Source organism: Anastrepha ludens, chromosome 2 (assembly GCF_028408465.1).
Source record: "Anastrepha ludens isolate Willacy chromosome 2, idAnaLude1.1, whole genome shotgun sequence".
Lineage (NCBI taxonomy): Eukaryota > Metazoa > Arthropoda > Insecta > Diptera > Tephritidae > Anastrepha > Anastrepha ludens.
The window spans coordinates 48793869-48808175 of NC_071498.1; the positions used below are offsets into that span (position 1 = coordinate 48793869).

Sequence of the window (14307 nt, forward strand, 5' to 3'; positions counted from 1 at the left end):
ATTCACAAACTATTTACGGAATTACCTTACAGCAGATACAGTTAGGTGCTTTGTTTCGTGCTGCTTGCTCTACAAAGTGCACACTTTGCAAATAAATTTGCTATATTTTCCAAATTTGTTCAAGCGTAAAATAGAGATAACATATAGTATGAGACACTTTAGCTTTATTGCGTCCACTACTATTAACAGTAGATTATCCAGACAAAGGTATGTAAAGAAATCCTATATGGTACTGAACAGATGGTAGATTCTGCTCTTCCGATCATACCAGATGGATGCCTTGTATCGCATTCGAGAAGTTTCTGTGATGCTGTCTTTGGAGGCGACTCGCAGAATTGGCAAAAGTCGTTAAAACATATTTCTAGCCTGTGCAGAGAGCTTCGTAAACTGTAGGGACAAGGAAGGTTATGAGTTGCTTTAAAATGTACACTCTCAGTTAAAAATTAGCTTAGCATAGTTCCACGCTGGAGTGGCAGTTTAAGTCCATCGCCTTTGTTCTCCTCTATTGAGCTCTTCCTTAATCGTTTGTTATCCAACTGTAAAGCGTTTAATTTCGTTTTGTGGTAGAAATACGAATTCAAGTACACTAACTGTCAGTCAAAATTGTACGGGAATTGAATATAAAACATATTTTTGGAATACCCTGTACATAGTGCACATACTATATAATTTAATTAATGCATCTGTTCAGCAATTATTTAAGGCGCGCCCATAATAATGAAAGCTCAAACAATGCCGTTTACAGAAACGACTCCGCAATTTGTATTGAGAGAAGTCAAGAGATTAATATGATAATTGGTTGTTTTTTTTGTTTTGCTCTTGAATCTTTTGAATTTGATCTCTCAATATACTCTGGTTCTCTCTCATTGTAATATGTAAATGATCGTTGGAGGCAAGTTCAAATGGTCTAACTGAATACATGCACTGGAGAATGTTTGGTGGTGGCTTTGAGGTATCAGGAGCCAAAAGTAAACTGAAGCACAGCTGAAAGCCGTAGCAGGCCAGGGGCTATGGGAGCTTTGCCCCCCCACGCGTTGGCATTGAAAAAAAATGTGTACTAGATAAAAAGGAAGAAAAATTAAAGAACAGTCGAAAACAAAAGTAAATAAAAACAACTCTTTGAATAGTTTATACTGCGTTTACAGTATTTTTTCAACAATAACATTTATTATATTAATTTTTTTTAAATAATTGCACTTTGTGATTTTTTTGTTCATTGAATCGTAAAAGAACCGTTTCCAGGTCTAAAGAAACAAGCCGCTTGTGTTAGTATGCAAGAAACGATAAATTATTTAATCTATCAGTCGACATGCTAATACGTTGAGGCCGCCTGATTCGGGTCAAGACCGAAAATGATGATTCGCATACTGCCGTTCCAGATGGGAAAGTTTCGATTGAAGCAAAAAGATTGTACACTTTTTCCATTCCTTGGCGTACTTTATATAGCTCTATCAGTACCACAGTCTTAATTTTTTTATCTTCTGGTCTTTTCAAGCTGTTCAATTTCTCATTATTTGACAGAATTTCGTCTATGTACTCTTTGGCAATTAGCTCAATTTCATTTGGCAATTCGATGCCGGTAGGATCATCTGATACAACTTTAGCATCAGCACTAACATCTATAAAAATATGAATTTTCTTTTAATCCCACTAAGAACTATCAAGAAAAGCATTTATTCCTCATTTACCTGCTACTTCCGTACCAGTAGTAGCCTTCAATACTACATTTACATTCAATGTAGTTGAATCGATTGTTTCACCACCCGCAGTGGATGAATGTGGTTTGGATAAAATTGAACTAGATTCGGTTTGAACTGAAACAAGAAAAATTGTTTTTGCATTCCTTTTTCCTATTCTAGAGTTCAAATTCACATTCAAAAACACATTCATTAATATCTTGCGATTTCTCCTTATACCTGATGATGTTTCATTTGATTTATTTGTAATAAACGCAGTTAGCTTAGGCTGTTTCGAGGTTTTAAATGTATTGTTTGCTATTCTTCTATTCATTTTTACTGTTTTAGTTGTTCATTTTTCACGCACAGAAAATATTTTTTAAATTAATTTATAAATAATAAAGAAATATATTTATTACACAAAACAAGAGAAACTAAACTAATCTGCTTCGTCATTTGTCAATTGTGAAATTCGCATTTCGTTTGTGTAGCATACGAACACACATGCATTTACTGTTCTCCTATATTTGTGTAGTTTTCGATAGAGTTTACACTCTTTCAACTAACCTTAATACGAATACACTGTCAAGTATTTAAGCATCGTACACAGTGCAAAGTGGCAAAATTTTGGAAAATATACGTTAAATTTAATAATACTTATTTTTCCCCACGCAAACGGGCATAGCTACGGCTCTGGCACCGCTCGAATGAATTCGATCATGAAAATCATGCAAAGTGTATAAATTTATATTGTAGAAGCACAATCACTACAAAAAGTTGATAAATCACTTGAAACTATATCAGCATGATTTATTAAGTTTATGGAAAATATTTTATATTTTCACAACAACTAGCTTAATGAGATAGTAAAGCGGAAAGGGCATTGAATCAATATAGAGGAAATCCAGTTGCAGTTGTGACGCCCGCTAATCATCAAAGTACAGTTGAAGCGCAGTAAAATAAACTTTCAGTTTAATGATTCAACAAAAATGGCTAATCTGGCTTTCGGACACTAATGAATTTTAGTTAGTTTAAGGGTTTAGGCTCTCAAAAATAAACATTCGGAAGCTGATACCGTGCAAATTAGTATTTTTTAGGGCCTTCTGAATTCGAAGAAGAACGTCTCAAATCACTTTTCAAGGAGAACGGTCGCCAAACCAGTCGCGAATTGGCGGAAAAAAATGAACTGCGATCATAAAACGATTCTCAATTACCTTTATTCAATGTTGAGAAATAGTGTCAATATGAAGCAAAGAAAGAAGTGATTGGCTCCAAGAGATACGCCAAAGCCGAGAGTTAAGCCGGATCTTCATCCAAAGAAGATCGTGATATATGTTTGGTGGGACTGGGAAAACATGGTGCACTTTGTAATGCTCAAAAAGAATGTCACGGTCAACAAGGAGCTCTACATCTCCCAGCTACATCGCGTGAATGAGGCTGTTCGACTAAAAAGGCCTGATCGACCAATCATACTCCTCCCCCACAACGCCAGGCCCCATGTTACATAAGTCGTCACAGCCGTACTCCAGGAGCTCCAATAGGAGGTCCTCCAGCATCCGTCGTTCTCTCCGGACCTTGCACCGACCGATTATCATCCTTTCCGCTGCCAGTCAAACCATATGATAGCAAAGAGGTTACCTTCGACAACAAAGGGGTCCTTAATAATTGGTTCAGCAACTTCTTTGACACGAGACCAGGCAATTTTTGGCGGAACGACATCAACAAATTGGTCGCAAGGTGGGAAGAGGTTGTAAACAGCAACGGCGAATATAAAGGGTGATTTTTTAAGAGCTATAGGAAAGTTTTTCACAAAAATATAGGTAAAATTCAGAAAAATGCATGAAATTTTTATTTAAATCGACAGTACAGTCCATATAATTTAATGTTTGAACATTATTTCATGCAAATATTGACCGCGACTGCGTTTCAAATGGTCCATTCGCTTAGTCCAATGTTTCGGCCGGTATCTCACATATTATATAAATGCTTTAATGTTGTCTTCCAATGCGTTAATTGAAGCATGCTTGTCTGAATAGACATGAGCTTTAACATAGCGCCACAAAAAATAATCTAAAGGCGTTATATCGCGCGATCTGGGTGGCCAATTGACAGGTCCCGAACGTGAAATAAAATGTTCACCGAACTCGCCTCTCAACAAGTCCATTGTTACGCGTGCTGTGTGGCATGTAGCACCGTCTTGCTGAAACCACATGTCATGCAAGTTAAGCTCTTCCATTTTGAACAAACAAAAGTTGGATATCATTTCAGGGTAGCGCTCACCATTCACAGTTACGTTACGGTTCGCAGCATCTTTGAAGAAGTACGGTCCAATGATACCTCCAGCCCATAAACCGCCCCAAACTGTGACATTTTCTGGATACATTGGTAGCTCTTGCAATTCTTCTGGCTGATCTTCACTCTAAAATCGACAATTCTGCTTATTTACGTACCCATTGATCCAAAAATGAACTTCGTCGCTGAACACAATTTTTCGATAAAAAAGTGGATCTTAAACTTTCTTAACAGAATACGCATTTTTATAATGAAATTCAATGATTTGCAAGCGTTGTTCGTTTGTAAGACGATTCATGGTTAAATTATAGACCAAACTGAAGATGTTTGACAGTGAAACAATACACGAAACGTGCGTCAGCTGTTTAAACCAACTGTTTAAAAAGATAATAGCTAAAAAATCACTAACTTAACTTATTGATATAATTATTTTTTTTTGTTTAAATAAAAGTCTTCGGTATAAACGCTACGAACTTATTCCTCAGCCCAATACATATGAAAAATGCAAACATAAGGCTTTTATTTTCAAACTTTTTTATACACTCGATTTACCAGCTTTTTGAATATTTCTACCAAAACCAGTCAAACTTACTGGTCTTTAAAAGAAGTTTTTAGCGAAGTGTCTTTTATTTGCCTTTACTTACCTTTAAAAGTGCCAAAATAAGTTGAACAATATTCATTGTAATACATAAATTGATTTGTGGACATATTAATAATTACATAATTAATAAGTGTACATTTCATAAGTATGCAAATTCAATTTTCCAAATACGCAGAAGGTTCCATTAATTTCATTCATTTTGCCATTTTCAGTTGTTTCAATTCTTGAGCTGCCCCAATGCATTCTCATCCCTTAGAAACTTGCAGCAGTCATTTGGACTGGTACTGGTATAAGTATCAATAACAAAAAATATATTTGTTACGAAAATATATAAAATAATATACAGTTCATAAAACTGTTTCTTTACATGTAGCTATAAAAGTCATGATATCATTGATTACAGTTGAAGTGTTGCACACTGAATTACTTGAAAGACGTATTATTTAAAATATACATACATATATGTACAAGTACATATATATATGTATGTATGTATGGTATATGCACAAGTAAATGAAAGATTGCAATATTTCAAGCAGCATTTTATTGATTAAGCTGATTAATTCCAGTCAACTGAAGCCTTTTTATTGTATTTACAGTCGCAGTTTGTTTTTATTGAACTTAAACAAAACAAAACTATGATTCCTACAATGTACATAATAAACTAATATATTACAACAACAGACAACAATATTTTGTATGCAGTATACGCTTCACGCGATAAGACCGAAGGCGTCTACATACATACATACATACATATTTCTATAACACCGTGCTACAAGTCACACTACACCTGAGGAAATCGATATACAATCGCGCGATACCATAGCTCAAGTATAATAAATTTGCATTTTTATTTGTTTCACAGAACGTCAGTAAAAATTTTTTTAAAGATATTTAAAGCGATTAACAGCGATATTTCCTTGGGTTTCTGTGGTCACCTAGAAGACCTCAACTATACGGATGACATCTGCCTGCTATCACACATTCATATACTCGCATTTATCAACAAACCTACAAGCGATAAGCGACGCTGCAGCTCAAACTGGATTTAAAATCAACATTGCAAAAACGCAAGTTCTTCAAATTGCTGGCACACCATTGGAAGACGTGGATGAATTTTGTTACCTTGAGTGCAATACTTCAAAAACTGACCGGTTAGCAGCAGACATACACAACCGAGTATATAAGGGACGCGTCGTATTTAGAATGGTTGACAAGCTATGGAGAGCGACTTACATTTCCAGGCATACGAAGCTGAAAATATTTGACGCTAACGTAGTCTTGTACAGGTGTGAGAAAGGAACTTGACAGCGTGCACACTACAAACTTTGCAATCTTTTCTGAATCGCTGCCTGCGTAGCGAATTATGCGAATATTCTGGCCCAACGTTACACGTGATGCTGACCTTTAGGATGTGACCACGCAAGTACCAGTCTAGCGTCGTAAGTGGAGATGAATAGGGCATACATTGCGTACACCCCAAGATGACATCACAAGAACTGCTAGAACTAGACTGGAACCCCCAAGGGAGTCGCAGCAGCGGAAGACCAGCAGAGTCAAATTAAATTCCTAGCACTAAATAAATCAAATTATGATTTGTTTGTTGCGGTCCTATGTTCCATCTAGGAAATATGGGAAAATATGTATACAAAGCTTCAATAAACATATTGGTTCATGATAGTCGTATAGATGTTGAATCGTACATGTTATGAAAATATGGGTATCAAATGAGAGAAGAATTGAGCGCACAATCCTGAGAATTTTTTTTTTATATTAGGTGCGCAACTAAGTTATGACAACTTTATTATAAAAAAATGGTTACAAGTGAATCATTGAAAGTATTGCCCAACGCTGGCTACTATTTTTCCCCATATTTCTGGTAGATCTCGTATACCGTCGCGGTAAAACTGTTCATCTTTTGAGGTCTTCATATGAGTGGAGCTGCTGGTCAGCTAGACCAAGTGTCATTGATCGGAACAGGTGATAATCGGACGCCACAATATCTGAAGAATGTGGCGGGTGGGGTAGGATTTCCCACTTCAGTGTTTCTAGGTAGGTTTTAACGGGTTTGGCAACGTGAGGCCGGGCGTTGTCATGCTGCAGAACCACTTTCTCACGCCTCTCCGCATATTGCGGTCGTTTCTCGCGCAGTGCTCGGATCTATCGCATCAATTGAAGTCGAGACCGATTCCCAGTGATGGTTTCGCTTGGTTTTAACAGTTCATAATAAATAACACCAACTTGGTCCCACGAAATACATAGCATAGGCTTCGCAGCGTGAATAGTCGGCCGAGGCGACGACGTAGAAGCATGACTTGGCAGTCCCCATGAGTTTCTTTTCTGTAATGAATCCATTTTTCATCACCCGTCACGATGCGATAAAGAAAACCCTTCCTGTTTTGCCGCTGGAGCATTTGTTCACAGGCGAAAAAACGGCGTTCAACATCCCTTGGATTTAACTCATTTGTCCTTAGATATCCTTGGCGAATTTCATTCAAATCCTTTAAGAAAAATGTACTTGGTTACCTGTTATATGCACCATCACCTACCCAATCCCATATACGGTATATAGGGGTTAAGGATCTCCAAGTGTCAGCGAGCTTTATATACTTTTTTTGTTCCTTGTCATTCATTAAGTCAAATATTGCAAACATTCGCCTTTTGATTTTTAATAAAGGGTTACAGAGTACCATAAACAACCGAAATTTGGGTATCAAATGAAACAACGATTATTTCCGTAGTGATTCTATGGTAGAACATCCCCAACAATTTTTCGAGAAAATTCATTTACATTAATACTCCTGACAATGTTCACTCAAAATCCTTAACAATTGAATTATTATACGCACTAACACCAACCCAGTACTGTCCTTTTTCACACACATATCTTCATGCCTTGTATATTTTCGATATATTGGTTTATTACTACCCTTCCTGAAACTTTAAGACCCTTAAAAAACAAACAGTTCAGATGTTCTGTGAAGAAACTAAAAACGAAAATTTATTATATCTACGTAAAGCCCAAATTGGCACGAATATCGACTTCCTTGTATTTGAGCAAAATAGTTAAATTTTGTAGCACAATGTAATCAACCACAATTCAGTGCTCTGAGTCCTATGACTTTTCTTACATTTGATAATTCCAATATGATAATTTGAATAAGTCACAGATCTCGCCCCAAAGATATCTTCCGTTTGCTTACGACTTTTTAGGCTTTTCTACCTTCACGCTTCCTTTATTAGTTAATAATGACCTAAGCAACTTACAAGTACCAAAAATCATTAAAATCACTACCAGCAGTGGAACGCCGAACAACACAGCCATCGTATCCAGACTGTGTCTTTGGAAGAAGTTCAAATGACGCGCTGCCACACGCATTTGCGGCGCTCCTTTATGACGCAACACATATTCTGTCCAATAGATCGCCGTATCGAGCGGTGTCATTGGTCGATCGTGAAATCTCGCCGAGGCCTCCTCCGCCTTCTTCGCATACATTGGATTGTTCAGTACCTCAAGAACAGCATTGCACAAGTCCTCGCTGGTAAAATTTCTGAAGTTAAGCATCACACCTAATCCCTTTGCTTGAGCCTGTGCAACATTTAAATACTGATCATAGAATATAGGCATACCCACAATAGGCTTGCCATGATGCACCACCTCTATCATACTATGCATGCCACCGTGTGTGATGAAGAGTTTTACATTGGGATGTGCAAGTATATCCGATTGTGGAAACCATTTGTTGATGTAGACATTTTTTGGCTTGCCAGGTAAGTCAGTTTTCTCAAATTTCCACAACACATTCACAGGCAGTTTGGCAAATGCATTCATAAGGGCAACCAACACATTTTTAGGCAGAAGCACGCTCTTCACATTTGAGCCGAGCGAGAAGTAAATTGCGCCCTTCGGAGAGGCTTTAATGAAGGCTCCCATGTCGGCTGGTAGTTTATTCCGCGTATTATTGATATGCATACCAGCCACTTCGATAGCGTTCGGCACTAATGGGCGTGGCCAACTAAAGGAGTAGTGTTGATTCAACAGCAAAAGTGCGAAATTTCTGCGTGCTTCTCTTAGATTCAATGTGGCATTTGGAAAATATTTTTCATATAATTGCTGTTGCTCCGGAATCATAACTAAATGATTGTACATCAGCTCCATTGTGTAACTATACAAATTATCCAATCGTTGCCAGAAATTCATACGATCCAAATTGGCTCCACTGGGCGCTGGTACGTACGCTACCGGTGAAATATTGTCCACCAACTGATCGATTACAACATCGGTGCCAAATGTGGAAATACCAATCATAGGCGCCTTAAAGTGATGGCCCAGAGCGTAGAGAGCATCCTGGAAGAATACTTCGATGATGATGAGATCGAAATGTTCATTGGAGTGCAGTAGTTGCTGGAAATCTTCATTTTTCAGCGCTGACAAAGTACCCATCACTACATATTCGTTCAAGCAACGCAGATCTGTCAATTTACTCTGAGACATTTTCTTAACCACATTACTAACAGCCTCTGAAGTTGAAGAAGATAAGACAGTTAAAACAAAACATGTTTTTCTAGGTAATTTAAACTCACTAACCGTCGTGATCGGCATTTTCAATTATTACAGTAATATCGCGAAAATTTTTCACCGGCGTCTTTTGCGGAAACGCCGATACAGAAATGACTTCATGTCCACGCGCCGCCAATGTTTTCAAATACGGCTGCACACAAATATATTGGGAAGGACCCTTAAATGGAAAGATCGAAAGTATTTTGGCACATTCTAAGGTATCTATTACAAATGCCAAAAGCAACAAGCCGAGCCATGCAAATCTAGACAAATGCATTTTACGAACTAATGAATATTTTGTAGTCGACTGATGTCCGACGTTTAGATGATACTGGCTTTTAAGCAGCTTTGTGAAAACTAAAACAACGAGTACACATTTTTCCAACTATGCTTGTAAATATTTTTATTTGTGCACGAAATAAATATATATTTACACTATTAACTACAGTTTCAATCAGTTCTACAGGGTGGCTGATGAAAGCCGCTACCAAAAAAAAATTGAATAACTTTTTTTCTTTTTAAGTTATCTGTTCCATTTTTGTTTTAATTTGCAGATTGATCTTTAAAATTTATTAAAATGGATAACTGGGGCACGCAAACAAGAATTTGGATAGTCCGCCGCTATCACGCACTGGAGTCCGTAGTTTTGGTACAGAGAGAGTACAGGCGGATGTTTGGCGGCGATCCCCCGAGCAGATGGACCATAATGAGACTGGTGAATAATTTTGCTGAGCAAGGAACAGTCGGAAGAAGGCCTTATCATCGAAACCCACCAGTTCGGACGGAGGAAACGATCGCTGCTGTAGCTGCAGCTATACAAAGCAATCCAAGGGTTTCAACAAGAAGCTTATCTGCTCAACTTGGTGTCAGCCGACAGTCTTTGCAAACAATAATGCACAAAGATTTAGACTTATTTCCCTACAAAATTCAAATGGTTAACAAACTGAATGCAGCAGACTTGCCGATTCGCTTGGAATTTTGCCAGAAGATCCTGCAAATGGTGGAAGAAGACCAAAACATGTTAAACTGCCTTTTCATGTCTGATGAGGCCCATTTCGATTTAAACGGCAATGTGAACAAACAAAATTGTCGAATATGGAGTACTTCTACCCCACAGATACTCCACGAGACGGAATTGCATCCTCTTCGCGTGACAGTGTGGTGTGCGGTTTCTTCACGCTGTATTGTCGGGCCTTATTGACGTGATAACGTCTTATAATTCGATTTAACAGGCTGCACGCACGAAAAAATGTGTCGTTACCTTGCTCATATGTAGTTACCTTGCTCATTAGTGTTACCTTGCTCATATGTAGTTACCTTGCTCATTAGTGTTACCTTGCTCATATTAGTGTTACTTTGCTCATTAGTGTTACCTTGCTCATATTAGTGTTACCTTGCTCATTGCCGTTACCTTGCTCATTGCATTGAATGAACTGCAAGCGAAAGGGCGGAACGAACGACAAAGCAAACGAACGGCAACGTTCGACATCTTGCTCTCTCCTACTTAAGTGAGCGTATATATGTATGTATGTATATGCGCAAATGTACATATATAAATTCACGTATTTGTATTTGCGTATGCCTTCTTATTGATTATTATTAATTTGATTCACTTGAAGAATTTAAAATAAAACCAAGTTTGTTAATAATACCTGTTGTTTTAATGTTAAAATTATTAATTTTTTTATTATATATGAAGGAAAAAATGTATGGTATATTAATATTTACCATATACCTTATAAGATATGTTGTCTATACTAATACAGTGCACTCGCGTTAACTCGAATAGCCGCTAAGTCGAACGACGTGCTAACTCGAACACATTTTTTCCCCTATTGACTTCTTTGTAACTCGAACAATAAAAAAGCGCTATAACTCGAACAAAAAAACAAATTTATTTGTACACACATTCTTTTCAAACATGTACAATTTGGACATAGATACATATGTAATAGTATATGTATATAAATTATATGTATGCTAGTGTATTGTCCATATGAATATTTCGGCGTTAATATCCCGTTAGTTTTCTGGGAACAACATCTTGCATTGACCAAATTGCTTTAAATTTGTCATTTGTAGTATATCAGTGCACGTGAGTAATGGATCGTAAAAGGTTGAAGTGTTTAACATTAAAAGAGAGGGCTGAAGTCCTTAACAAAATTAAACGTGGACGTAGTGTTACTTCTCTAGCGAAGGAATATGGGGTAGCCAAGTCCACCATAAGTCTTATAAAAAAGAAAGATAAGGCAATTTATGGCTTGCACTAACGCTACCGGCAACCATAAGCTTAAACGTCTCGTTATTGACAAAGCAAGAAATCCTCGTGTTTTCAAAAATTTTAACTGTCCGGTGGAGTACAAAAATTCCAAATCAGCCTGGATGACTTCGGCGATTTTCAAAGACTGGTTTCATAATTCGTTCGTGCCGCAGGTAAATTCCAGATTCATTAAAACAATTTTTTTAACCAAGTTAAATGACTTTAATATTTAGGTAAGAAAATATTTGAAAGATGGGGGACTACCTGAGAAGGCTCTTCTTCTAATTGATAATGCCCCATCACATCCCAACGAAATCGAATTAAAGTCCGAGGATGGTTTAATTTTAACTATGTTTATGCCGCCGAATGTGACACCATTGATCCAGCCAATGGACCAAAATGTAATTCGTATAACGAAACTATACTACAGAAATTTTCTACTGGCTTCCATTTTCAACAATCGATCGAAAAATCGATATCGATGACTGTTTTTTTAACATAGCACACTCAATTGATAAGTCGAACAAATTCGATAAATCGAACAGCGCCTGTTTTAATTAGTTCGAGTTATCGCGAGTGCACTGTATTATAAAGAGGAAAACTTTGTTTGTTTGTAATGAATAGGCTCAAAACTACTGGACCGATTTTAAAAATTCTTTCACCATTCGAAAGCTACATCATCCACGAGTAACATGGATTATATTTTATTTTGGAAATAGGGCTCGAGATATAGGTCAAAACGTGGCCCCGGGTAACCTTCGGATGTGTATGTACAATATGGGTATCAAATGGAAGCTGTTGGTGAATGCTTTAGTCCAGAGTATTTTTCATGCTGCTCCGTGACTAGGGTCTCGAGATAGAGACCAAAACGTGGACCCTAGAATGTGTTTGTACAATATGGATATCAAATTGAAGCTGTTGGTGAATGCTTTAGTACAGAGTATTTTTCATGCCGCTCCGTGACTGGGGTCTCGAGATATAGGTCAAAACGTGGACCCGGGTAACCTTTGGTTGTGTATGTACAATATGGGTATCAAATGAAAGCTGTTGATAAGTGCTTTAATACGGGGTAATTTGTTATGTTATGTTATGTTATGTAATGTAATGTTATGTTATGTTATGTTATGTTATGTTATGTTATGTTATGTTATGTTATGTTATGTTATGTTATGTTATGTTATGTTATGTTATGTTATGTTATGTTATGTTATGTTATGTTATGTTATGTTATGTTATGTTATGTTATGTTATGTTATGTTATGTTATGTTATGTTATGTTATGTTATGTTATGTTATGTTATGTTATGTTATGTTATGTTATGTTATGTTATGTTATGTTATGTTATGTTATGTTATGTTATGTTATGTTATGTTATGTTATGTTATGTTATGTTATGTTATGTTATGTTATGTTATGTTATGTTATGTTATGTTATGTTATGTTATGTTATGTTATGTTATGTTATGTTATGTTATGTTATGTTATGTTATGTTATGTTTTGTTATGTTATGTTATGTTATGTTATGTTATGTTATGTTATGTTATGTTATGTTATGTTATGTTGTGTTATGTTATGTTATGTTATGTTGTGTTGTGTTGTGTTGTGTTGTGTTGTGTTGTGTTGTGTTATGTTATGTTATGTTATGTTATGTTATGTTATGTTATGTTATGTTAAAGTAATATATATTATGTTATGTTAATGTTAACTCATTCTCTATATCCATACAAAATATCTATCAAACAAATAAAATTAAAATTTTCTTTTGAAAGTGCAACCATTCAATCAGTATTTTCTTATGACGTTATCACGTTAAACTATCGTCAGTAAACCGACTTTACAGACAACCTCTTTTTTTTTTTTGAAGAAAATGGTCACACCGTTACGGTTACTGTAGACCGTTATTTGAAAATGCTGAAAGAATTTTTCTATCCAGAACTACGCCGAAAGAGAGTTCCTTTCAACTCTGTGTGGTTTCAACAAGATGGGGCAACGTCTCACATAGCCCAGACTGTTATGACAGAGTTGCGACGAAAATTTCCCAATAAACTGATTTCAAGAAACTCCGAATTTCGTTGGCCCCCCAGGTCGCCTGACCTTACTGCACCTGACTTTTTCTTGTGGGGTTTATGTAAACAAGAAGTTTATAAAACAAAGCCAACAAATTTGGATGAACTAAAACAATCCATTCGGGCAACAATTGCGGCTATTCCAGTCCCAACTCTCAAAGCAGCAATGAACAACTTTTTACTAAGATGCCGCACTTGTGTCAACGAGCATGGGGGGCATTTAAATTCAATTATTTTTAGAACTAGTTAAGCTACATTTAATAAAATTTAATGACCTTCAACTTGAAAAAAAGCCACCCTGTATTTGTGTTTGGCACTTCGGCTATTAATCGTACAGACCCCACTAAGCACATAAATATTATATTAAAATGATATAAAAGCTTGTTTATTTTTCCACTAACGACAACGACAAATCAGAGAATTAATTTCTTTCATAAAATGAAACTTCTCTTACAAATCGGCAATTACACAGTGCAGCAAAATGAAACAAAAAAAATACCATAATATACCAAGGGGGTATGAAAAATAAGATGACACATATTTTACCAAAAATTTCAATCACAGTGCAACAAAAAAAAAATGTATCCCTGAGGCCTCATAGTATTTTTGTGATAAGTTTTTGAAAATAAAAAGACACGTATTTTACCAAATATTTGTGTCAGAAATTGTTTTTGTCAGCTCAAAATTTGAAATTCTCATTTTATATGAAATTCTAAGAAATTATTATAAAAAAATATCCAAACCTATTTTAATTACCTTCTAAATCTTATTTTGAAATGTTGCTTATCTCTATACCTTTACTTTGAGCTATACAAGTTCCTATGGTTCCACAAGGGCACAAAGGGA

At 36.3% G+C, this 14307-nt stretch overlaps 2 protein-coding genes across 2 annotated transcripts; both read right to left on the minus strand.

Annotated features, from left to right (window-relative positions):
• Window positions 1–1197: 1197 nt before the first annotated feature.
• Window positions 1198–2082, minus strand: LOC128870502 (uncharacterized). The gene is made up of 3 exons (XM_054113194.1): window positions 1917–2082; window positions 1689–1814; window positions 1198–1619 (listed from the first exon to the last, which is right to left on the minus strand). Exons 1-3 carry the CDS (start codon window positions 2008–2010, stop codon window positions 1267–1269), a joined length of 573 nt encoding a protein of 190 aa, XP_053969169.1. The 5' UTR covers window positions 2011–2082; the 3' UTR covers window positions 1198–1266.
• A 5462-nt stretch (window positions 2083–7544) lies between these two features.
• On the minus strand, window positions 7545–9498 carry LOC128870492 (UDP-glucosyltransferase 2-like). The gene is made up of 2 exons (XM_054113171.1): window positions 9161–9498; window positions 7545–9093 (listed from the first exon to the last, which is right to left on the minus strand). The coding sequence occupies exons 1-2, from the start codon at window positions 9408–9410 to the stop codon at window positions 7772–7774; spliced, it is 1572 nt and encodes a 523-aa protein (XP_053969146.1). The 5' UTR covers window positions 9411–9498; the 3' UTR covers window positions 7545–7771.
• Window positions 9499–14307: the final 4809 nt, after the last annotated feature.

Excerpts from the sequence above, each read along its gene's own strand:
- LOC128870502 (XM_054113194.1), bottom strand. The coding sequence starts at position 2,010 with ATGAATAGAAGAATAGCAAACAATACATTTAAAACCTCGAAACAGCCT. Across the intron at positions 1,815-1,916 it reads ATCAAATGAAACATCATCAG|TTCAAACCGAATCTAGTTCA; the intron begins GTATAAGGAGAA and ends TTCTTGTTTCAG. Across the intron at positions 1,620-1,688 it reads TACTGGTACGGAAGTAGCAG|ATGTTAGTGCTGATGCTAAA; the intron begins GTAAATGAGGAA and ends ATATTTTTATAG.
- LOC128870492 (XM_054113171.1), bottom strand. The coding sequence starts at position 9,410 with ATGCATTTGTCTAGATTTGCATGGCTCGGCTTGTTGCTTTTGGCATTT. Across the intron at positions 9,094-9,160 it reads TGAAAATGCCGATCACGACG|AGGCTGTTAGTAATGTGGTT; the intron begins GTTAGTGAGTTT and ends CTTCAACTTCAG.